This window comes from Globicephala melas, chromosome 21 (genome assembly GCF_963455315.2).
Source record: "Globicephala melas chromosome 21, mGloMel1.2, whole genome shotgun sequence".
Taxonomy (NCBI): Eukaryota; Metazoa; Chordata; class Mammalia; order Artiodactyla; family Delphinidae; genus Globicephala; species Globicephala melas.
Genome location: NC_083334.1, coordinates 25,048,921 through 25,075,472, shown reverse-complemented (window position 1 = coordinate 25,075,472; position 26,552 = coordinate 25,048,921). Strand labels below are relative to the sequence as shown.

General features: G+C 38.9%; 1 protein-coding gene across 3 annotated transcripts in view; it reads right to left on the bottom strand.

The window, feature by feature from the left end:
- NRG1 (neuregulin 1) overlaps positions 1–26,552 on the bottom strand; it is a 1,014,779-nt gene that overhangs the window by 150,967 nt on the left and 837,260 nt on the right. For all 3 annotated transcript variants that reach the window (XM_070044598.1, XM_060291365.2, XM_060291366.2), the window contains exons 2-3: positions 14,525–14,702; positions 5,946–6,067 (exon numbers count right to left, since the gene is read on the bottom strand). In XM_070044598.1, coding sequence (XP_069900699.1) covers positions 5,946–6,067; positions 14,525–14,702 — 300 coding nt within the window. The remainder of the gene's footprint in view (positions 1–5,945; positions 6,068–14,524; positions 14,703–26,552) is intronic.

The window sequence follows — 26,552 nt, the reverse complement described above, 5'->3', positions numbered from 1 at the left end:
ATTTAAGAAGAGATGGTTTATCACCCTGATACCAAAACCAGACAAAGATGTCACAAAAAAAGAAAACTACAGGCCAATATCATTAACGAACATAGATGCAAAAATCGTCAACAAAATACTAGCAAACAGAATCCAACAGCACATTACAAGGATCGTACAGCATGATCAAGTGGGGTTTATCCCAGGAATGCAAGGATTCTTCAATATATGCAAATCAATCAATGTGACACACCATATTAACAAATTGAAGGAGAAGAACCATATGATCATCTCAACAGAGGCAGAAAAAGCTTTCGACAAAATTCAACACCAATTTATGATAAAAACCCTCCAGAGGGAACTTACCTCAACATAATAAAAGCCATATATGACAAACCGACAGCCAACATCATTCTCAATGGTGAAAAACTGAAACCATTTCCACTAAGATCAGGAACAAGACAAGGTTGCCCACTCTCACCACTCTTATTCAACATAGTTTTGGAAGTTTTAACCACAGCAATCAGAGAAGAAAAAGAAATAAAAGGAATGCATATTGGAAAAGAAGTAAAACTGTCACTGTTTGCAGATGACATGATAATATACATAGAGAATCCTAAAGGTGCTACCAGAAAGCTGCTAGAGCTAATCAATGAATTTGGTAAAGTAGCAGGATACTAAACTAATGCACAGAAATCTCTTGCATTCCTATACACTAAAAATGAAATATCTGAAAGAGAAATTAAGGAAACACTCCCATTTACCATTGCAACAAAAAGAATAAAATACCTAGGGATAAACCTACCTAAGGAGACAAAAAACCTGTATGCAGAAAACTAAAAGATACTGATGAAAAAAATTAAAGATGATACAAACAGATGGAGAGATATACCATGTTCTTGGACTCGAAGAATTGATATTGTGAAAATGACTCTACTACCCAAAGCAAGCTACAGATTCAGTGCAATCCCTATCAAACTACCAATGGCATTTTTCGCAGAACTAGAACAAAAAATTTCACAATTTGTCTGGAAACACAAAAGACCCCAAATAGCCAAAGCAATCTTGAGAAAGAAAAACAGAGAGCTGGAGGAATCAGGATCCCTGACTTCAAACTATAATACAAAGCTACAGTAATCAAGACAGTCAGCTATATACATATAGCTGACTCACTTTGTTATATACCAGAAATATAGATCAATGGAACAGGATAGAAAGCCCAGAGATAAACCCATGCACATATGGTCACCTTATCCTTGATAAAGGAGGCAAGAATATACAATGGAGAAAAGACAGCCTCTTCAATAAGGGGTGCTGGGAAAACTGGACAGCTACATGTAAAAGAATGAAATTAGAATACTCCTTAACACCATACACAAAAATAAACTCAAAATGGATTAAAGACCTAAATGTAAGGCCAGACACTATAAAAATCTTAGAGGAAAATATAGGGAGAACACTCTATGACATAAATCACAGCAAGATCCTTTTCGACCCACCTCCTAGAGGAATGGAAATAAAAACAAAAATAAACAAATGGGACCTAATGAAACTTCAAAGCTTTTGCACAGCAAAGGAAACCATAAACAAGACAAAAAGACAACCCTCAGAATGGGAGAAAGTATTTGCAAACGAAGCAACTGACAAAGGATTAATCTCCAAAATATACAAGCAGCTCATGCAGCTCAATATCACAAAAACACACAACCCAACCCAAAAATGGGCAGAAGACCTTAACAGACATCTCTCCAAAGAAGATATACAGATTGCCAACAAACACATGAAAGGATGCTCAACATCACTAATCATTAGAGAAATTCAAATCAAAACAACAATGAGGTTATCACCTCACACTGGTCCGAATGGCCATCATCAAAAAATCTACAAACAATAAATGCTGGAGAGGGTGTGGAGAAAAGGGAACACTCTTGCACTGTTGGTGGGAATGTAAATTGATACAGCCACTATGGAGAACAGTGTGGAGGTTCCTTAAAAAACTAAAAATAGAACTACCATACAACCCAGCAATCCCACTAATGGTCATATACCCTGAGAAAACCATAATTCAAAAAGAGTCATGTACCACAGTGTTAACTGCAGCTCTATTTACAATAGCCAGGACATGGAAGCAACCTAAGTGTCCATCGACAGATGAATGGATAAAGATGTGGCACATATATACAAGGGAATATTACTCAGCCATAAAAAGAAATGAAATTGAGTTATTTGTAATGAGGTGGATGGACCCAGATTCTGTCATACAGAGTGAAGTAAGTCAGAAAGAGAAAAACAAATACCGTATACTAACACATATATATGGAATCTAAAAAAAAAAAAAAGTGGTTCTGAAGAACCTAGGGGCAGGACAGGAATAAAGATACAGACGTAGAGAATGGATTTGAGGACACGGGGAGGGGGAAGGGTAAGCTGGGATGAAGTGAGAGAGTGGCATGGACATATATACACTACCAAATGTAAAACAGATAGCTAGTGGGAAGCAGCCACATAGCACAGGGAGACCAGCTCGGTGCTTTGTGACCACCTAGAGGGGTGGGATAGGGAGGGTGGGAGGGAGACGCAAGAGGGAGGGGATATGGGATGTATGTATACGTATAGCTGACTCAACACAACATTGTAAAGCAATTATACCCCAATAAAGATGTTTGGAAAAAAAAGAAAAGAAAAGAGATAGTTTGTCCGTGTGGCAGTTTATAACCAGAGTACCTCTTCCCAGAATCTTGAGGGACAGGGATGTGACAACATGAAGGTAGTGAATTTGAGTCCCCAAGAGCTCAGACCTGAGCTGAGACTTCTTGGATAACCAGTCTTGATCTGAATATAGCAAACTCACAGATGACAGTAGAAGGTGAACATCAGAACGGCTCCACATTTTCCTCTGGTGGCACCAGAACTAAGCCCTTGAGGTGTGGGAAGAGAAGAGAGTCCCCCAATGTACAGAATGCACTGGCCTTGTCTATCCTGCTGCCTGATGAGTACAGGCTCTGATGAGCTTCACATCTGACCCACTTCCTCTGAAAAGAGAGGGCGTTTCTAGGCAGCCACGTTTCCGGCTCGGCTATCCTGGGTGAGCCCACGGTGGGCACCTGAGTAGAATACGTTGATGATTTGTAAGCTCTCTGGATCTTTTGATGTGGTCTGGCATAGTCAGCTCCGCCAGTCAGATTCTTGCTATGGGGAATTTGATTTAGGAACTGAGGAAACAATCACACAGTAGGAGTCAAAACTGGAAGGATGCCTTCAAAGGAGGCATGAAGAAGAATATGGCCAATTGGGATCATAAGCAGGTCAAAGTTTGGAATTATAAAGAAGCATATTTGACGGGCTTCCCTGGTGGCGCAGTGGTTGAGAGTCCGCCTGCTGATGCAGGGGACACGGGTTCGTGCCCCGGTCCGGGAAGATCCCACATGCCGCAGAGCGGCTGGGCCCGTGAGCCATGGCCGCTGAGCCTGCGCGTCCGGAGCCTGTGCTCCGCAACGGGAGAGGCCACAACAGTGAGAGGCCCACGTACCGCAAAAAAAAAAAAAAAAAAAAGAAGCATATTTGAAAGCAGGAGAGGTTAGAAAATCTAAGAAACAGAAGATTCAAGAACATATCTGAGGCACATGAAGGAGAGACTTGAGAGAAAAGCCATAAATTCCTGGTGTTTAAACTCATAGATACACCCTGGGTACCATGTTCTCCTCGAGGCCCAGTTATAATGAAGTTCTAGTTCTTCCCAACGGAATCCCCCTCTCTTGATGCCTCACACCCGTTTTTCAGTTTTCGTTCTTCACAAACCAAGGAATCTACCTTAAACGTTCACAAACAGAGGCTGGTATAGAGTAAACTATACTGGACCGGGAATTAAATAATTTAAGACACATCCCAAGTCTCCATTTCTTTTTAAATACAATGAGAGGGTTGGATAAGGATGAACTAGACCTAACGTTCTAAGTAGAAAATAAAAACCACCACCTTATAGTGTAATTGACATTCTTTGTTCTCCTCCTTCAGATGCTTTCAATAAGCCAGTAGGAACCCAGTCCTTAAAGAATTTTAGTTGGTTGTTTAAGAATGACTTCCTTACAATACTCCGTCAACTTCTTTTTATTCTTGTCAGGTAAAAAAGAACACCCCTACCTTCATTTCTCTACACTTTATAATTGGTCAATACTACATTCAAATTCAAGACCAATTCTTGAATGAATTAATGTGGAACAGTAAGTTGGATGTCGCTCCTATGAAAGAAATGTGAAAAGCCATATTATCAAAACTTCTGCACCCCGAAATTAATTTTAAAATTCTATTAATTAATTACTTAATTCTATTTTCCTGGGACTTTACAGTATGCATAACTACACAAATCTAATCGTGTCCAAATCATAATTCAATAGCCTTTACCACGAGGACACAGATTGAACCAAACAAGCAACTGACAAACTGAGAACAAGCTATTAAACACGGTATAATAGAAAGAAAAGAATAAGCCACTGAAATTTTAAATTTGTGTTTCAAGTTGCATCCCATAAAATTCCAAGTGGGGAAAAATAACGCGAGCCAAACTCTACTGCTTAACCTGTGCTGATTAAAAAATAAAGCGATGTTATTGTTTACTCTTATAAATTTTAAATGGTAAATGATAAACACGACCCCTAACAATAGTAAGGGAATCCACTTTTCACTGTTGTCCTTTGTTCTCTGTGGAGGGAGGTATTTAAAGCGAAAGTAATGAAGTGTGATTACACTGCAATAGAGTAGTTCATTGGGAAGTCCACAGAGGACTTAGGAATTAACCTGGATTTTCCCAACCCTGTTCCATATTTGTATCTCACTCCATCCTCCTTATCCTGTTAAGTCAACTGATATAAACAACATCAATCTCCTAAGGAGTTAACCCCTAAAGTCACTTTTACTCTTCCCTTGCTGGCTTCGCAATTTTATCTTATCACTTTAAGAGATCAGGCCTTTGCAGTGGACATCCTTTCTCAGCACCTGCCTAGAAGCGGTGCAGTTACGCTTTGTTTTATAACAGATGACGGGACTTGTGAAGGCAGCTGTTCAGTGCCATAACTCAAAACAGCACCAAAGGTTTTGAAGCAGCGTTTTATTGTTTCAAGAGATTTAGCTGCTCACTGCTAGCTCATCATCAGCTTCTAGAGATGACTCCATCAAGTTGTGCAGTGTTAGGGGATCGGGAACAGAGAGCCACCAGCTGTGGAGCTTTGCCCTTCCTCAGATAACTCAGAGAGGTGGTCGGAAGACAGGGGCACCTTCTGCCTCCAAGCCATTCATTTGTTTAACAAACATCCCCTGACACTGCCCTCAGAGAAACAGAAGCTGAAGCCTATACATAAAAAAGGCTTTGCCTCTAAGACTCTCTTAATTTCCGAATTAACAGGCCCAAAACAACCTGATAGGCCTAACTTTCTACTACCTAGAGCCAGATGTGTATAAGAACATAAAAACTGCCAGGACTACGTCAAGATTGTATTCTGTTTACACACACGCACGCGCACACACACACAAGCAGAACATATATTCATACATAATACACATATGTATGTAAATATATACAATATACATATATTCTGTATATACATATGTATTCTGTACATAAATTATATGTATACACATATTCTGGTTTGATAGAGCAAAAAACCTACCTGCTCTCCCTAACTTAAAGTGGAGGTATAATCTCTTTCTTTTAGCAAACCATCCTGTCTCTGCTATTCATGATGTTATTCAAATCCCTTTTTAAAAAATCTATGTATATTTCAGGTCTATTTCAGTCATGAGTAAAGAGCCTTATGGGGGACCCATAAGATAGTTGAAGTGCATGGTTTTCCCTCCACGATTTTTGTTTGTTCACAATGAGATTTAACACACCGATGTATTACAAGTCTTACCACATACCTTGATGACTCCTCTCAGAGACTGAGAAATAGGACATAGTAGGTGTCTCTTACCGTTTGCATCCACAATGGTGATATTGGCAGAAGCACTGTCGTTTCCTAATTTGCTGATCACTTTGCACATATATTCTCCAGAATCAGCCAGTGATGCTTTGTTAATGCGAAGTTCTGACTTCCTGTGAGACCAGGACCAAAGCGGTTGTAAGTATATTTCACAGAAATACAATGACCATCAAAATAAAGCCCCTGGAGTTTCAGAGTTCTCATACTCCCCCTTCCCGCTCTACACACACCATGTTAAAACACAGCTGACTAGTACACAGATGTGTGATTTCACCAAAAGTGAGATACATCTCATTTAAATTATACCCTGGACATAGTCTTAATTTTATCACCCAGCTCAGCAATTGAAATAAATTCTTTTCTCATTTTTCTTATTATTCCTTTCGCACCACCACTAACCACATGATGCCTCAGAATTTTTTTTCACCCAAACGATAAATTTCCTTTCCTCTCTGTATCTCAATGTCACCAGCCACTAGGGTTAAGGAAGATAAAAAAGTGTAAAGCCGTTTCTTATAAATCCGGTAAGCACAGATACTTAATGAAGGCTAGACTAGATTAAAATGCTCTGCACTCCTTTTCCCAGCAGAGTGACATCAGGAATTATGTTAATTTTGAATGCAGAGGATTTATCACTTCCAAAAGAAAGGGAATTTGTCATTCTTTAAGAAGATTCTCATTGCTGGGAGCACAGTACCACACAAATGGTTCTTAATATTGAAATAAATATTCATACAACAATACCACACACTTTTATAAAACTACATATTAAACCACTATTTGGCGCTCCTTCTAATCATGGGCAGCACTGTGATTTGCATCTGTCTCTATGCTTTACTACTGCACATAGCCTATAATTTAAGCAGTCTCCATGATTTAAAAACTCAGGCCTATTGGGATTGGCACAGCATTCATTAAAGCCTTTTGCTAGCTAGTGGGAACCTGCTGCATAGCGCAGGGAGCTCAGCTCTGTGCTCTGTGATGACCTAGATGTGTGGGATGAGCGGGGAGGGACGTCCGACAGGGAAGGGATATATGTACACACACAGGTGATTCACCTCGTTGTACAGCAGAAACTAACACGACATTGTAAAGCAATTGTACTCCAGTAAAACATTAAAAAAAAAAAGACAGTGTCCTTGTATACAGGAGCCTGGTACTGGCTGCCTGGGTTCTTGAGAGGAGGACATCAGGGAGAAGAGGCAGGAAGCAAAGACAGCAACTCAGAATTATACGCAAACCTCCCGTAAACTACACCTTCCTCATTTTAAAGTGAATTTTCTGGTCTTCTTGTCAGATAATATTATTAATCAAATTGGATCAATCGTTCAAAATTTAATTTCTACTCTTCTCCAGTCTACTGAATTGAACCACCCCTACCTGCCTTCCATGTTGGTACTTTTGCTTATTACTTCTTTCTCCTAGAATGGGGGCCCCATATTTCTACCCATCGAGATATGAGCTGATCTTTAAGGACCACCTCTGAGCCAGTTCCTTCGTCAAGCCTTTCATGATCATGTACCTGGAGCTGCTCTCTTTTTTTTTTTTTTCCTAAATTCTGCCAGCCTTGAGTACCTCCCTCATGAGAGTCTTCTTAAAGAAACATGGTAATCAGACTTACAGTTAACATTAATTTACAGTTAATCTTGGATAGTTCTTAAAATCAAAATTCTCCTAAAAGACCTGGGCAGTGTTTACTGGAATACTATTCCAAGGAATGTAAATAAATGTTATGCTTAAAAGAGAAAGAGAAAGAGAACAAGGGAAAAAAATGTAATTTTCTATGCTGAAGTAAGTGTTGCATTAAACAAACTTAGAGTTCGTTACAACCTACCTCTTAGTCATTTTATGCAAATAGTTACAGTGAATTTCTAAGGCATGACAAGTGACTAAGGAATCCTTTCTGTAGAGACACCCTTGGGAATTCTATGACTGAGCATCAATGGGCCAAGACCAAGAATCAATTTAATCAAGCTAAGCATAACAAATACACTCAGGTTCAAAAATCAGCAGCAGAAATACAGGCTGGGAGGGATAAGCCTTGACAACAATATATACAGAAAAAAGGGACGTCAATTAGCTACACGTTTAACATTACTCCATTTGAAACAACTATTTAAAAAAGAAGAAGAAAGAAATGTATGCACTGTTTGGCCAAATTAATATTAAAAGAGCACGAGTCAAATTTTATAAAAGTCTCAATACACCGCTCACAGGCTGAATCACATCTAGAGTATTGCATTATGTTTCAAAGTGGCATTTGATAAAAAAATTATCAATAGCTAGAGGAGTTTAGAAGAGGGTGATCAGAATTGAATAGGGCCTAGAAATCTTATCACTAGAGAAGATGCTATTAAAGAACCGGAGGTTCCACTGGCAGGTAGCTATGAACAAGATATATTTAAATACATTTCATCGTTGTTATCTGAAAAAGGAAATTATTTGGTGAAGCTCTTAAAGGTAGAATTGTGTCTTACAGGAAAAAGAAGGTACATTTTGGATGATATATAAGGAAGAACCTTTTGAGCGCCCAAAATTGGACAGGGTGTCATGTGAAAGAGTTAGGTTTTCTCTTTGGAAAGATTCAAGTCTGGAGGGCCACCTGTCAAGCAATTCCTAACAAGAATATCTCTAGGCAGAGAAAGATTAAATTAGATCAGTGGTTTCAATCAGCTTTGAAAAAACAAACCCTGTTTTAAAATGAAAGCTTAAATGAGACATGCATATTTAAAAATATTATGAAGGGAGAAAGTGTTTATGCCAAAAAGGTTGGCAACCCTTTTTGCAGTTCAATGGAAACTCAAAATTCTCCAGGGACATGAAGGGCCCCTTTGAACTCTAATGACACGTTTAACTATGAGATTCTTCAATCCTTGGGTCTTAGAGCAGGAATGGGAAATAGTGAGAGAGTAGAAATAGACAAACCTTCTTAAAAATTATACACTGCAACAATTTGGGGCTTTAATAAGTATGGTTATAATAGTCTTATTTTACTGTCTTCAGTAGGCTACCATATCTTGCCTAAAAGAAGAAAGTTAACTTGGAAGAATTAATGAACTCCCTTCCAATCACAAAATTAACTTTTTGCTCTTTAATTGATGAGTTACCTGGGGATCTGGGAGGGGTGAATATTTTGGCGGATTTTCATTTCTAAAAGTTTTAAAACAGTTAATTCATGTAACATGTTTAAAAAGATGCTTGAAATAGAGTAAGCTCCAAATAAGTGTTGGCTATTATTATAATTACATTCTACATGCCTGCAATTTTTAGATTTTTATAATAAGCATGCATTGGTTTGGAATAAGAAAAAATAAAACAATGTAACAATAAATTAATACAAACAGTTATAAATATTAATTTCTTTTTCTTTTTTTATATCAAAATGCAAACTGTGTTCTTCTAATGAGTGCTCACTGACAAGACAGATTCAAGGCTCCCATAGCTACTATCTCGTTTTTCTTACTTAACTTGATTCTTCCACCATGTTTTACAGGCTAAGGCAACTTAAATGCATATAGAACTGATCATCTCAGTTTATAAAATTCCATTCCTCTGATCTCTAAGGAATCATATGAACTTGCGTGTGTGTGTGCTCAACACAGCTTTCAGATACTGTTGAATTGCCTATGATGAGAAGGGTAAAGAAGAGAGAGAGGGATTTCACAGTGCAAACTAGAGAATGTCACTTGCCATCTGGTTCTACCAGAATGAAGTCACTTGCCACTGCAGCAACTGTGAAACTCTACAGAACCAGGCACTGCGTAAAATGCCTCACATAAACGCTATGAAACAGGCACTGCGTATTCCCGTTTTATACCCAAAGAATTTGAGATTTTCCTACATATAAAGTTAAAAAGACCTGTCAGAGCGGCTCAACTCATAAAAGAAGGGGATGTGCAGAAACCTTTTCTATTATAGAGTCAAAAAAACCTGAAACAATTGATAACAGGAGAAATAATTCCTTAAAAAATGTTGTTAACTTGACCAAATCAATTAGAATCGATTTTAAACAAAATTAAGATGTGTAAGAACAGGGAATTCTCTGGTGGTCCAGTGGTTAGGACTTCGTGCTTTCACTGCTGAGGGCCTGGGTTCGACTCCTCGTCAGGGCACTAAGATCCCACAAGACGTGTGGCGCAGCCAAAAAAAAAAGTGTGAGAACAGAAACGAAGAGAAAGAGAAGAAACGAAGAGCTGGTACAAAATTAAGGGCATCCAAAGGTGTGCGCCAGACGCAAACAACAGGAAGTCAGACTTTAATGAGGCTGATGTAGGACAGGTATGCAAATGAGGCCAACTGGACGACCCCCAAATACGATCTGTCACACACCAAGCTCTTTAACCAGTTTTCTTGATCAAAATGGTCCACCAGGCAAAGGAAAGGAGAACAAGGGGACACTTAAGACCAGGGCAGTTTCCATTTCTTTTCATTAGTCCCACATATCGCTTAGCCAAATAAAATAAAATAAACAAAGGCTCGCACGTGAATGCAAAATCATAGGAAGAACATGTAGGAATGTCCTTTATCAGTAGGAGCAGGGGCCGAAGGTGGATAAGACTTTACAAAATAATAGCAATTCCCTATCGGTATAAAATCTTTTCATAACACTAAGGGATTAAAAGGAAATTCTGGCTGCTACGAAAAATCTAGATTGTAAAATGTGAAAAAGAAACGGAGGCGAAGGACTGGAAGAGGGTCAATGTTTTACTTTAAACAAAGAGAATGCCAGGGAAATCCTAAACCTCACACTAAAATTCACCTCTGCTTGTGATCACAGTCTAAGATAAAGTTTGTCCCTTCTTGGCCTGCTGGCTAAGGGCAAATGTAGTAAGATAAAGTTAAGTAAGCAAGAAACCACTGCAAACCACTGACATTTTGAACATCTTCGTAATGAAGAATTATGAGTAATGTAGATGAAGCTGACAAACAAGAATGTCTTTTATTGAAGACTTTACCCTAAGCCTGAACATGCCCCTTGCCTGAAGTCGTGATGTTACTGGATACTACAGCAAAATCACAAGTAGTTGTGAAAAGACAAAAGACATAGATTCAGATCAATTTCAAGTCCAAGTGTTACCATTCATTAACATTATATCTACAGGAAGAAACCTAATGGCCTTCATTCTTGGGATATTAACTTTTTAATGGGTATAATAACAATAGTATTCATTCTCTTATATTTCTAAGTTGAAATAATTGAGGATCTTGCAAATGTTAATTAAATTTAGATTCAGTTTGGTCCTTTAAAAAAAGGTGACAGCACTAATTTTTTTTTTTAAAGATACAACTTCAGAAATGACCGAATACCCAATTCTGAAACCCAATAAGCTGGTCCCTTATCAGTAGCTGCCCACTTTACACAAAGTATCTTATTTTTCAGAGGATCAAATATGCTCAATGCTTTGCCAAGAGTAATTTACAGTCACATTACTTGAATAAAAGTCTTTCTTGTTCCCACTTAATTCTTTCCAGCAAGGCTATTGTTTAAAAGAAGTAATTTCTGAATATCGGCCTTTCCGGGATAATGGGATTTTATTAATATGTAGACAGTGCTCTTAGCTGTCTGGGCCTATGAAGCCAATATGAAAATGCTTTTCTGAATAGCAATGACACTTTTATATGTCATCCAAGCCATGCAACCAATTAGCTCTTTACCTATACATGTTCTCTTTCAAAACCGTATTCATTCCAGGCAACTCACTTGTTCCCTTTTGTCCTCTTATTTACCCAACCTCATTAGCTTCTCTCCAGGCATCCTCACCTAGAATACCTGCAGCCTGCAGCTGCTTTGTTCTGTTCCTTCAGTCTAGATAATCCTCTCCTCCCTCTCTTCCTCCTCTCCTCTTTCTAGGAAGCCTCCACAGTCCTGGACTGGGTCCTCTCCCCGGCCCGTGTGAGCTTCTTTCTACAGCATTCCGTGATCATCACTATCGTTGAATTTACAACTGAGTATCACAACTGCTTACATTTCCCTCCCCTCTACCAAGCCTCTGAGAGCAGAGAGAACTTCTTCTTCATCTCTGTGGACCCAGCGTCTAGCCCGGGGCCGACACGCAGCATCTGTCCAATAAAGGGCAAAATTCCCCATCCACTCCCCCACTGGCCCAACCCAACTGGCCTCTTTATTGCCCTATGAACAGAACGTGCTACTGACTGTGGTTTCTGCTCTTCTCTATAACCACCCCACCCCACCGCACCCACCCACCTAGAGGGATTCTCTGTCTTCAGCAGAGTCAAATCTACCACCTCACAGTGACTCCTGAATCTCTTCGGGGCTCCCGCACTTCCCAGCTCCCATGGTACTTAGCACCAGTAACCTACAATTCAGTGTTTACTTTTATTGTCTGATATGAAGTGCTAGATAGTTCATCTCCCTAATTCAATCTGGACTTACCATAAAGCAGGATTTACCTCAATATAACTAATCCATTTTTTAGATCACTATTTGTAAACAGATGGGCTGCTTAAAAATCTTGATGTTCCCCAGCCCTAGCAGGGTTTCAGCACTTGATCACTGAAACTCCTATTTTTTTTTTTTTCTCCTATGTTTTATATAAGGCTGAACTGGATAATCTCTCTACAATCTGACGACCCCCTGAGTGTAAAGATAACACCTAGGATTCTTCCGTTTCTCCACCTTCCTAGCATTTGTGGGCACTTACTTATTTTTGCTATTATATGACAGCCACATAGAAATGAATGAGACATGACCCTGCGTGTGCAGATAACTGAGTTTCTTACTAACTGGGCTATTTGATGAAAAACAACACAGACACTGAAAGCTATCTAAAAGTATTTTTTGCTGCTGTGAAACTTCTCTAGAAGAATCATGCTTATTTTTTCAATTCGTTCACTCTATCTCCTCCCCTCCCCACATGGACACGTTATTAAATGTGTCTGCTTTCCATTTTTAAAGAAGGAATGAGGCATTAAGGAATCCAAGAAATACATTTGTATTCCAGCTTAGTCACGGCTAGTTGGGTGACTCAAGGCAAGACAACACTTTTTTGACCCTTGACTACTTAATCTGCAAAATTAGAGAGTCACACGTGCAGTAAACTGTCCTTACTACCTAGGGGAATGTTGTAAAAAACAAACAAATAAGAGTATGTATAAAAATACCCTGTCACTCTACAGCATTACTTTTTGCATCTTTGAAGTGTCACCTGCTACAGAAAGTGATATTGCCTTCACGCTGTATTCTTCTTCCAAATCGAGAGATGGTACTGACACAATCAATAACAAGAATAAGCAGTGGGTCTTCCCTGGTGGCGCAGTGGTTGAGAGTGCGCTTGCCGATGCAGGGGACACAGGTTCATGCCCTGGTCCGGGAAGATCCCACATGCTGCGGAGCGGCTGGGCCCGTGAGCCATGGCCGCTGAGGCTGTGTGTCCGGAGCCTGTGCTCCGCGACGGGAGAGGCCACAACAGTGAGAGGCCCGTGTACCGCAAAAAAAAAAAAAAAAAAAAAAAAAAAAGAAGAAGCAGTGTAGTTACTAAAACCATGGAAACTAGAACAACATCCCTAATTATGGTTATTACAGTCATTAAACACTGTAAGATTAAATTAAATTTCCATTATAATCACTTCATTTACTCTTGCACTTGCAAGAGTGTGTGGCTTTTTGGTAGATGTCCTATAAACTCAAAGTCCAGGCAGAGATTCTTTCATTGCTGCTTCTGTTATCATAGCTGGGATTTCACTGGAATCCTCTGAAGTAGAGAAAATGTAATCTTGGCGCTTGGAGCCACTATGATACACGTCACATTGATTAAAGGACTGTTCACAAGCAAAACTCCAAGATTTTTAGCTCTTCCATCATTTCAAAATGTAGTTTGATATTAGAAGAAAAATTTCTTAAATAAGGAGAAAAATAAAAATGAAGAGTGTAGGAATAATAAAAAAGCATCATTTTAGAGTAGGTATAGAACATACCTACCAAGATGCTATAGGGAATCACATGAAGCTTTTCCAAATATGGATCTCCTCAAGGAGGACAGGAAAATTTAAGATTCTTGCTACGCAGGATTACTGGATGTTTTAATCTGCTCTAATGGTGATATAGTTGAATAGAATTGTCAGTTAAACATTCTTATTAGGTATTTTATGTACTAACCTTTTACCTGAAAATAGTTCAAAAGCGACTGATTACATTCTAAGTCTTTCCATAAATCTCGGTATTTATTGATCTTTATAACAAAGTCAGGATTTTGATTGTGCAAGGCACTGGTGCTCTAAATGGGATTTTAGGATCCCACCTATTACTTAGTATTACAACAGCTGCTATTAATACTACTTTCCCTCATCCCTTCTATTTCCACCCATACCCTACAGTTCTTTCCACATCTATCCTTTCCTTTCTTCGTCCAGAAGTTGTAAGAATCAGAAACTTTAAATTCTTTCCTATATAATGACACAATTTCTGGCCACCATATAATGAAAAATCTTTTCACTTATTATATATCGTGTTTTTTGATGGTGTACTTATTTGCTAGGCTGTTTGTAATTTTTATATTTTATATCATTGTAATGCTAGGCATTGCCCCTGCTGTGATATGCATGATACTTACCCTGGCCTTTTTTGTATCTTGATGTTTTGTGGTTTGTTCTTTCGGTTTAATTCATTCCCATTCTTGAACCATCTGAATTTGAGAGAGGAGTATTCAGAACTGGTCTCGCACCGAAGCACGAGTTTTGAACCTGCTGCAGACTCCTGACTTTTCATCTCTTTCAATCGGGGAGGCAAGGCTAAAAAAGAAAAGAGAAGGAAAAAAAGTTCCGATCACCTGGTAATCTTTCCAAGAGAAACATACTAATTTTGGTAAGCTTGATCAAGAAACCATTCCCAAAGCCTTTACTAATTGAGAGAGAAAAGAAAAAGGGGAGGGGGGGGGGTGTCAACCAAAATGGATCTCAACTTAGAGGAGAATAAAATGCTCACATGAAATATATTCAGGGGGAAAAGGAAAAGAGAACTTAGGTAATGAAATTACTCTTTAAAACACACTCACAGATATAGAGAACAAACTAGTGGTTACCAGTGGGGACAGGGAAGCAGAGAGGGGCAATATATGCATAGGGGATTAAAAGGTACAAACTACTATGTAGAAGATAAGCTACAAGAATATATTGTACAACACAGGGAATAGAGCCAATATTTTATATTAACTATAAATGGAGTATAACCTTCAAAACTGTGAATCACTATATTGTACACCTGTAACATATAATATTGTACATCAACTCGACTCCAATAAAAAATCATTCTTTAAAAAATTCCCAAAATTTATACATACATATATTTTATATATAATTTTTTCAAGATAGTAATTTCCTCAATCTTTACATTCTCTGATACCATTAAAAATCCTGAACACTGGTCATTTCAAAGAATCAAAATCCTATGCTAAAAAAGAATATGTGACTGGGCCATTATTTCTAAAGCACATTCATATCCCAGATGACAATTTGTCTTCATCACAGTTCTGTGAATAGGTACAGCAGGTGTCATACCCATTTTTTAAATGGGAAGTTTATTTTCAAAGACAGGTAAGTATCTCTTGTCCATGGTTATAACATTCTGGAGAGTCAGACTATCCTATCACCAGCCCAAAGAACAAAGAGGACTCATAAATCTTAACAACGCTCATTTCTTCAAGACAGAAATTCTTTGGTGACATCACTCTTTTACTGGACCTACAGTTACTGTTCCACAAACGAAGAATGACCATTCAAGAAGGCCACCACACTCCCGTCAAATTATCAGTTTGATTGGATTTCACCCTTCTAAACCTTCTCAACAGAGCCTGGGAGCACTTCAATTGTACATTAATTTGTAGGACACTTTACATTAAACACATATACCACTCCTACTTTAAGCAAGACTGCTTCAAAGAATATCTATTCTCTACTGAAATATTTATGGATAAAATGTTATAATATCTGAGATTTACTTCAACATGAAATGGTAGCGGGGAATGGATAGGCGTAAAAATGAAAAAACTTTCCCAAGAAGCTGATCGTTGTAGAAGTTAGGCAATAGGTAGAAACAGGGATTTGTTGCACATTTCTATACAGTATGTCTGATTTTTTCGTAATAAAACAGTTTAAAAAATAAAAGCATAACAAATGGATTCTCCTCTGCACACCAAATTTCACGTACTAATCAACACAGCAGAACCTGAGATCTCAACATCTCTGTTTCCACTGAGTCTTAGAAAAGCCAACTACAAAGTCTACTTCTGCCCCAGTTCAAGCCTTAATGGGAAGTTAATTCCTCAAACCCACCAAAGGAGACTGCACCTCCTGGACCCAGTGAGCAATTATTCACTGTGTATAGCCTCAAGACTCCAAGGACAGCAGTCAGAGCCACGTTAGACACCAACAGGAAATGGAGTACCTTTCCTACCCCGGGTAGTTTTGTTTTTCTACAAGTCTGCCCTTACCAAGAAAATCCTCCCCAAATGTCAGGAATGAGCATATAAATTTTCCAGTAAAGTACAGCAAAAACTATTTGAACGTGTGGCTTCTCTGCAGTATTCCTACAATTACGTGTCCCTCTTTTTCCTTATTTGGAGAGGCGGTGGAGAAACAGGCGCCAAATATGGAGACACAGCAGCGAGTCAGGAAACGTATTTCAGCTGTTCTTAGCCTTTGATACCTGATGATTTTCCCTTTTTTTTTTTTTTTTTCCTGACAGCTTGAAAATAAGATTTACTTCCTGAAGAGCTTTTCTAGGAGTCTTCCTTTTAAGATACGGTCTGTGAATCTCTGTTTCGGAGGTTTTAAAAAACACTAAATTCTCATGTATCTGGAATAGTATTTGTATATTCCTATTAACGCCTTAAGATCATTTTCAATTTTGTAAACCTGGTGAAGCGTTTTAAAGAAACAAATCTCCTGGCGTTAAATGGCACCAAAAACTGGTTTATTTACGTATATTAAGAAAAATAAAACACCTCATTTTTTCAATGTACAGATTAAAAGAACTAGTTTGAATTTTTTTTGTTGTTTTCGCTTCATTTTGTGTTTAACTTGGAACACAACCCAAACTCTCAAGGTTTCTTCCCCTGTCTCTATGCAAAATGTTCTAAACACAATATTTCAGATATCCTTACCTCTCAATAAGTACCATGTTCCCTCACTCACCACTCCATTCATTTGCTTATCAATACAGCCTGAATACAAATCTACTGGATATGGTTTTCTGGTTTGAAATCTTCATGCAGTTTGTTTGCATCTCTTTTTACTTTCTTTTCTCTTATTCTGTTCCCCCCTTTCTCTCACCTCTCCTTCCCTTTACCCTCCTGTCTTCATTTATTTATTTATTTATTAAGAGTCTTGATTTCAAATGTGAGGAAACAATCGGACAAATTCAAATTGAGGGATATTCTACAAAAACAACTGGTCTAGGCTTCAGGTATGCCAATGTCATGAATGATAAAAGACTGTGAAACTGATCTAGATTAAAGGAAACTTTGACAAATAAATGCAATGTGTAGCGATTGATTGGACCTTGGTTTAGGGGAAAAACAGTTATAAAGAACATTATTGGGACTATCGGGGAAATCTGAATAAAGGTATTGTAACAAAATTAAATTTCTCAAGTGTGATAACTACATTGTGGTCATGCAGAAGAAATGTCCTTGTTCTCAGGCAGTATCTGCTGAAGTATTTAGGGGTGAAATGTCATCATGTCTACAACTAAATTTCACATGATTCAGCAAACAAGGAAATGCATGCATAAAGAAAGAAAGGAAGGAAGGAAGGAAGGAAGGAAGGAAGGAAGAAAGAAAGAAAGGAAAAAAGGAGTCGTGGTGTCTCTTAGTTTTTCTGCCTTTTCCGTGTGGTCTTTCTGCCATTGAAAAAAGCCTCAGGATTTCATTAAGTTCTTTTAAAGTCTTGGCTAAGTTCGCAGTCATGGAGATTCTTGGGAATATTTGTGCTATAATTTACAAATGTAGCTCTTAAGACTATATCCTCCATTTAAATTCTGTGAGTGGTGTGGCACTGAAATCCTCATATGTTCAACCTGATAACCATGACTTTGGGGCTCCAACGCCACTAGGTCCTTTGGGGCAAGGAAAATAATCACTCATCTGGCAGATCAACACATCCATCCTTTCCTTTGGGGGTTCATGTGCAAAGACCAGTAGATCTTTTGCCCTTAAGAGATTATCTATGACGTAACGAGGCACAGACCTTCAGATACAAGGTCTTTCTTAACTAAAATATCCACTCCTTAAGCTGACCCTACTGTATAAACATTTCTTGATGTTTGGGATTCGGATATACCTCTGTTGACTAGCCTGAGTTTCTCTCGTGCATGCAGTCTCAAGGCTGTCACAAGCGCAGAAGCTCCCAGCTACTCTGACTTTGCCTCCTTAGAAGTCCACTTGTCATAATGTCCCTGCATGTCTTCAGGGGAAATCACCTATGACACGAGGATACCCGGCTTTTCAGAGAACAGCTGTTTTAAGGTGTTAACTCAAAATTCTCAGTAAATGGAGAAACAAATCTGTGACCCACCAACCCAGCTACGTGACTCACTGTTGGCTCATGGGTGTTCTGAGGTCAGTGGTACCTTCTAGAAAAGTACCATAAAAATTCCTCACTCACTCCAGGTGAAGCCCAAATGCAAGCATCCTATAGACTGGGCAACAACATAAATTCTTCTTTGTCCTCTCATATAGCCATCCTAACAGAATAGCCCTGGATATTTCACAGACTTGATAAAAATACAAACTAATATTGAGCACATATGGTCTGTGTGTTTTTTCTCCTCTATTCATAGTGAGACAATTTTCAATAGAGTAAATTTTCTTCAATTATATTACAGAATAATAACTATATGTTACTAGAATACATTTTAGAAGTATGTATGTTTCTCACATATACGGTTTACTCGCATGAAATAATCTCATTTATTTCACTGAAAAAGTACGCCACAGGGCTTCCCTGGGTGGCGCAGTGGTTGGGAGTCCGCCTGCCGATGCAGGGGACGTGGGTTCGTGCCCCGGTCCGGGAAGATCCCACATGCCGCGGAGCGGCTGGGCCCGTGAGCCATGGCCGCTGAGCCTGCGCGTCCGGAGCCTGTGCTCTGCAACGGGAGAGGCCACAGCAGTGAGAGGCCCGCGTAACGCAAAAAAAAAAAAAAAAAAAAAAAAAAGTACGCCACCAAGTACTTTCTAACACTCAGGTATAACTTTATAAGACCAGGGGTAGTTTCTAAACCTTGGGGCAATTTTTAAAAGTGAGTACTTGGAGTTTAAAACTGCCAAAATTTTTCACTTGGATTTTAAAACTGTAAAAAAAATGTACGTGTTTTCAATTCTTGTTTAAGAGTAAATAGTCTGTTAATTAAAAATTGGTTGAAGGCAAACACAATGCTAAGTTAATGCTTCCAGTGCAGTAAGTGGTCTGAGCATCTTTGGAATGATTTAATTGTATTTGGTCTACCACAGTTCATAATTCTGCTTTCACTGTGATTCTGGAGAAGCAGCATTTCCACATCCTGAAACAGTTTAATGATAGAGCAAGTTTTAAGCAGTCTTTGCCTAAATCTATTTCAAACCTGCCTGACAATAATATGAATATATCCACACCCTTAGAAATGTATCAACAAAGACAGACAGTAAAGTGCAAAAAGGAGCAGCCTATAAAAATAGAAACTCAAAAACGCTCAGAGCAATGCCACATGTTTTACCGGCACTCCTTTTCACAGGTTTTAAGTGTTTCAAAGGGCTTTAAAAAAAATTGTGGCAGTAATCCAAAAAAATTATTTGACATGCTCAGCACACAAAAATTGAAGGCATTAGGCTCATTTATTCCAATACTTTCATGTGTGAATAAATATTGGTAATAAAGGTGAAATAAATTTGTAAGAAGAACCATTCACCTAAGCAATCCTCTTGTTTTACTTGTCTCCTGGGCACTTATTCTTTTTTTAATAGGTTCAGCACTGCCATATCAAATATTGTACCGTATTGTTAAGAACAGGAAACAAATTTTAGCATGTGTATGCTGCTGAGACATGCCGATAGCATGGGACACTAGATAAATTATTTCTGTTCTTTGAAGGTGCTGACACTGCAAAGCTAGCTCACGTTATAACTCTCCGTGTCTGTGCAGTTAATCTGAAGAGCCTCAACACCCTGAACAAACTAAACAGGAAACCTGCAAAATATTATCAAATAACCGCGAGCTTTCAGCTACGACCCCAGTGAAGTCTTCCCTGCATAAAACCATTTAAAAGCCTGATACCGCACACGTGCAGATCTCACGGTGAAAACTGGTGACCGGCAACTGCGTTAGTTGATAAAAGTCCCACAAAGATCATGAATCAGTCCTCAACGCTGAAGGATGTCCTTTCTTTTTTATAGTCATGTTAAAGGTAAATTAGTGACGGAAGTCTCTAAAACTCCTTTCTCAAGAGGATTTTGGTCACAATGAAGAGAGTAGATAAAGTTTAGGCTTTGCCATCTGTTCGTCTCTTCCGGGCTGCACTCACAAATTTGACCATAAAAGGGAAAACTTATCTTATCAGGTTTCAATTTTGTAAATACAGCCATGTAAAAGGCAGCGTTCTAGTGGCAATGGTATTTCCCAATACACCTAGGATTAAAACTACTGCTCCTGGGGCAGTGTGTGCTCTTAAGCTATGTTAAGGACCGTCCCACAGGGCACTGTTTGTGGCCACATGTGGTGACCTGCTGCTCACGCTGGCCTATGTCCAGCCGAATCATCCTTCAGATAGACTGTTCCTAACTCCGGTTAACTAGAGTTCCCCGTGAAGCTTAAATGGGAAACTACCACGTGTCCCTGTGTATTCAGCAAGGATATTTGGAGAATGAGATAAAAGCATGTAGGTGCCTCCACTTGTGAGAAAGTCACTATAAAGTTCAGGGATTTATTATAAAGTATTCTCAAGCTGACTCCCTAATATTGGCAGCAAACTAAGCCAGTCAACACATTGAGAATAGGCTTCAAAGTATAGTGGAGATCGTTGGACCTAGAAATACCGTTTTAGCAGTTCCATGTCCAACTCCTTATACAAGAATGTGTGAACTACTGAATAACACCTTTACGAGCATTTTGAACAACCCTCTTAACACCTGCATGGAAGGTGTCATTATACAACAGAAAACAATAAAACCAGGGGTGATATTCAGCATTTTACTTCTATTATTCACAACGGTAGTACCTCTACAGCCAAAGTTGGCATCTTACTAGCGTTAACCTCGATTTCCCAAACATTTCAGTCTCCACTGATGGGGATTTTCACACATGGACAAGCTCAAAGTTTCCCTTCCCACAGTTCACTGCTACAAGTTGACTGAACAGTAGGATTCTTTTAAATGCTCATTTCTAGGGGATGAGCCAAAACCAGGCTAGTCAAAAACTATGCTTATTCTAAGGTCATAGAAAATGACTTATCACATTCTACAGCTAAACACCATACCCAACGGGCTGCACTGAAGAGGCACATGTACAAAAGAGAACCATTTAAGGAATTTATCCCTACCCAATCAAAGGGGGTCAGGTAAGAGCAGTCATTAGTAGGCGGTCACAGTCCCTATTTGGAAGCTGAGGCTTTTGATGGTGGTGGTAGTGGTGTGTCCATTTTGATTGGCACTATATCCAAACATCCAAACGTCTAAAGGTATCAGGTGGAAGATATATAGGATCTCAGGGACCTAGCACAAAGTAAGACCTTAAGTGTTTGCTGAAAAAATAAGTAGAAGGAAGGATCTAGAAGATACTGATAAAGAAGACACCCAGTCCAAACATTATTCCCAAGTATACACCCACCTTCTCAAAAGACTTTTTAAATTTGAGATCAAAGGGCCCCAGTGACGTTATTTTTTGTTTTTATGCATTCCACTGAATTAGGACTCTTAACACTCTCTGCCATGTGATGCTAATAGGTAGGAAATGTAAATTTAACTGGAAAATTGCCCGATAAGCAGTACTGCCTTTACTTTGCAATTTTTGTATCGTCCTATCGTTCTCTGATCTGGTCATCACTGTTAGAGGGTTCTCTACTCGATTCCTGCCTCAGTTAAGATGCTGGTCCTCGAACTGTGTTCCTCTCCATCTCCTTTAATGTACCTGATCTCAGAGTCTCCCACAGAAGCCAGGCTGTTCTTCCATTTCAGCAGGAGAAGCAGACGTATTTTAATATTATCTCTTTTGCCTTCAAATCAAAGTTGATCGATTGTCTTCATCGACTGATCCCAGTCTATGAGGTCTAAATTTGTTCCCTTAACTCTGAAGTTATTTACGATCAATGCATATCCCAGATTTACCATTTGTGTCAAATTCCCTCTTCCCTTGTCCTTGTATGCATTTCTTGTAGGATGGATAATTATTCTTTCTGTTTTATAGGCGAGGATATGGGGGGTTATCCAGGCACTTGTTCAAGGTCACAAGGCTGTCAAGGTGCAGACCAGGATTTAAACCCAGGACTTTTCCCTCCAGAAGGATGATTCTGCACAGTTTAGGTGGAGATAAGCAAAAGGGAAGGAGGATAGCAGACTAAAGATCTAGAATAATTATTCCATTTCATAGTCACTATGGTAATTTTATGTGTCTTATAATAAGCTACGTCAACTAGATCACCTCTCCACATGTGTCTGCGAGACACAACACTGTACAATTCCACAAGGGAAATGAGGGCAGATTTACTAGGTAAGAGAATTTTTCGGCCTGAGAAATTGATATTATGTTTGTTGAAATTAGCAATCTTCTTCTTCTATACAGTTCTGTAGTGCCTGACCCAGTTATTTCATAGGTTGAGGGTCGAAGATAAAATTATAAAACTACTATAATAGTGGTATTCTAGACCTACGAGATGAAGTTAAAATAAGGTTCTCTTAGTACTTTCAGCAATAAACTCCCAATAATAGCTAACAATGGTTGAGTACTTACTATGAACCAGACACTGCTCTAAGAATGTCATGTCCATTAACTCTTAAGTTCTGTAACAATTCCGGGAGATATGTATTATTATGTATTATTCCCAATTTACAGATAGCAAGACAGAGACAGAGAAGTAAAGCAACCTCCCACAATCACACAGCTTGCATATTGTGGTGTCAGTATCTGGACCCTGGAAGTCTGACTCCAGAGCTCCTGCTCTTAACTCCTAGGCAATCAACTGAATAATTTGCTCTGTTGGATACGTTTATATGTCAAACGTAAGATTTAATTTATCGCTATGTTAACAGTGTCCATATTTCCCTGATAACACCTGGCATACACCATAGGACAGATCATTTCTGCATATTCCAAGTGCAAAAAATAGTCTGGGAGAGAAAGTTGATATGAAAATGGCTGACTCTTCTAAGCTACTTTGATGATTTACGGGGAAATACATGTATATGTACAGCGGATTCACTCTGTTATAGAGCAGAAGCTAGCACACCATTGTGAAGCAATTATACTCCAATAAAAATGTTAAAAAAACAATACAGAATACTTGAAATTGGTATTATACAAAAAAACTGTTTTTTGAACTGTGTGATCGTCATCCACCAAATGCCACAGGGGTGGACAGTATATCACTCCAGCGTTCACTGAAATGCAATAGCTCCCACGTGGGGACACGGCAACAAGCGGGCCTTAAGAGATTATTGATGTTCTTTCCAGGTGTAAAGGCAGATCGCTGAGAAGCTGGAGTCAATCACGGCACCGCTGCTGGCAGCTTTAAGGTAAGTGTTCAACAGGCCTGCCTAATTAATGCTGTCAGCACAGCTGTCCCCAATTATAAGGACATCTCACTTACGGACACAGAGAAGCTGTTCTGCAAGCTTCACTTAAGGCCATCAATACACAGGGTTAAAATGGATCCATTACAGTTTGACCTAATTGACGTGTAGCAAATTTCATTTGACATAAGTTTATAAATTTGATCTTTTCTGCTGTCAGAAAGCAGGGTTTATCTTTCCCCTTCATTTGCTATCCATACCTTCCATATTCACTTCCAATATGTCACTTAAAGAGAGACCTGGATAAATACCCAGTTACTGAAAGTTTGATATTCTATTTATTTATTTTCCTATGGTAACGGGGCTCTTCTCTTCTGATGTGTTCATGACTTAAGTAAATTTAGGACATTAGCATGACCTTGATGTGTTAATAATATGTGTCTGTGACCATTATTTCTTTGTTCAAAGGGAATTACAATCATTTAATTAACTGATGTCACTAAAATTCTCTTTCTTCCTTTGAGAGAAGGACCTTATTTCGATGTTCTGTACTGGAATGAAATTCCCAGATGAGTTAGTTAACACTTGATTATAACTAGTTTTAAACAATAACAGCTGTGGGAAAACTTCTAAGCATTGCATAAAACGTAAAGCACTGCTTTTGAACAAAGCCCTAATTTATACCAGTATTAGTACCCCATCATCTACTTTTCACATAGCCACTTAAAACCTACGTCTCCTGTGAAGAAGAAAACACTCTAGCAGAGCTAATCATGAAATAAACGTGTTTCCTTTCGGGACCTCAAAAGTGTCTTTCTTTGTTATTTAGGCAGGTCAACTCTTCTGGTAACCATGTTCCTTATTTTTCTACTTTATTCACAGATAACTTATTAAACTGAATGACACTTCAGAAGTGCATGCCAGGATTGAAGGGAGGCTTCTCAGTTCACTGAGGCCAACCAGATCAAAGTTAAATCTGTCTTTGTTTTGCCTACTATAGTTAAATAACCAGCTCTGCAATGCCTCCTTAAGTAGGGCCCAAGTTTGACTTTTGGGGGATCTTTAAAGCTTGTGTAGCTCTTTGCATGTTTAAGCTGGTCCACCGACAACCTAACAACTAACAATCCTTATCATTTTACTGCTACCCCACAGGAAAGACTAAGAAAGGCAAGTTTCTTATCTTAGCGTTCCCAGCGTCACAAATTTGTCGAAGAGGCAGAAAATGACCAGAGTCAAATAAACAGATTGTTTACAGTAAGAAAATCTGTGCTACATCATTGATCATCTAAAGCAATATAATCCTGTGACCTATATAACAGAGCTACAAGGCTGTGGTGCTTTCCTGCACAGTCCTTGGAAGCCAAACTATAAGATCAGAGCCAAAGGAGTCTGGTTTCAGACAACACACACACACACAATCACAATAAGGAAGACTTCGAATTCACAGTTTCCCTTATTTGACATAAAAAATTAGTTCACTAAAGCATCTCTTCAAAGTACAAGTGAGCTGCTTCCTGTGCACTCTGAGATAATCCACTGGTTCTCAAATTGCAATCAAATTTTCTCAGCACAAAGATTCACAAACATGGCACAAAAGAAACCTAAATGAAGCTTACTTAGCATGTCAACATTTGCCTTTCATTTCCTCCACAGGGACACTGGCGCGCCACTAGAAATATCTCATTTTGTTTGTTTTTATGTAGAAAGAAGTTTAATTGGCTCCTTTGCTAATGGTTTCTAGTCCATGGATTTAACTGACTAAACTCCACACATAACATTCTGTGCTTCCACCTATAGCTTTTCATAGTCTCTATGAACAGTAAGAATCAGGAGTTTACAGACCCAGGATCTAATGCTTGTTTGGTCTGTGGGACCAAAGAGGCACTGTGAACCTCAATAATCTTATCCATAAAAAGGGGTGAGGGGGAATAGATCTGCCTTACCTATTTCACAAAGCTGGAAAAGTCTAATTAAAAATGGTGGTGCTGGGCTTCCCTGGTGGCGCAGTGGTTGACAGTCCGCCTGCCGATGCCGGGAACACGGGTTCGTGCTCTGGTCCGGGAGGGTCCCACGTGCCGCGGAGCGGCTGGGCCCGTGAGCCATGGCCGCTGAGCCTGCGCGTCCGGAGCCTGTGCTCCGCAGAGGGAGGGGCCACAGCGGTGAGAGGCCCGCGTATCGCAAAAAAAAAAAAAAAAAAAAAAAAAATGGTGGTGCAAGCATTTTGCATCTTTAAAAAAATTGTGTTTTCATTTTTAGTGCCGACTGGACTGTCATTATCTATAGATCATCTGAAAAGTCAAAAAAGGTTAGCTCATATATATCCAAATGACACCAAATCACGTAATTAACAGCTGAAAAACTGCATATAGCTGTGGTCACTCCTCAAGACTAAAAAAAAAAAAAAGCAGCTGGAAACTATCAAGAAGGGTCACTAAAATGTTCAAAGGGAAGTGCTGCCAGTGTAAAGGAATAGACTAAACATTCTACAAGCCTCAAGACTGATACAAGGAAGGCCAAGAAAGGAAAACAATGGGTCTTTAAAGTCATAAAAATTTTAGATTCATAGAAGAGTACTACAATGCATGGAAAGCCCTGCAAGCATGAATCAGGTAGCACTGGAATAAAAAAGGAAAAGAAGCACCTTCATACGCGATTTTATTTCAGCATGAAAGGTTATACTCAAGACGGCAAAATCTGAATAAGGTCTATAGTTTAGCTAATAGCATTATACCAACGTTAATTTTCAGTTTTGATCAATATATCAAGGGAACGGGAAGCTGGAGGAAGGGTATATGGGAACTCTGTCCTATCTTTGCAATTCCCAAGTGAATCTAAATTATCCCTTCCCCAAAACATACTCAAGATGACCAGCCCAATTCATGTATTTTTC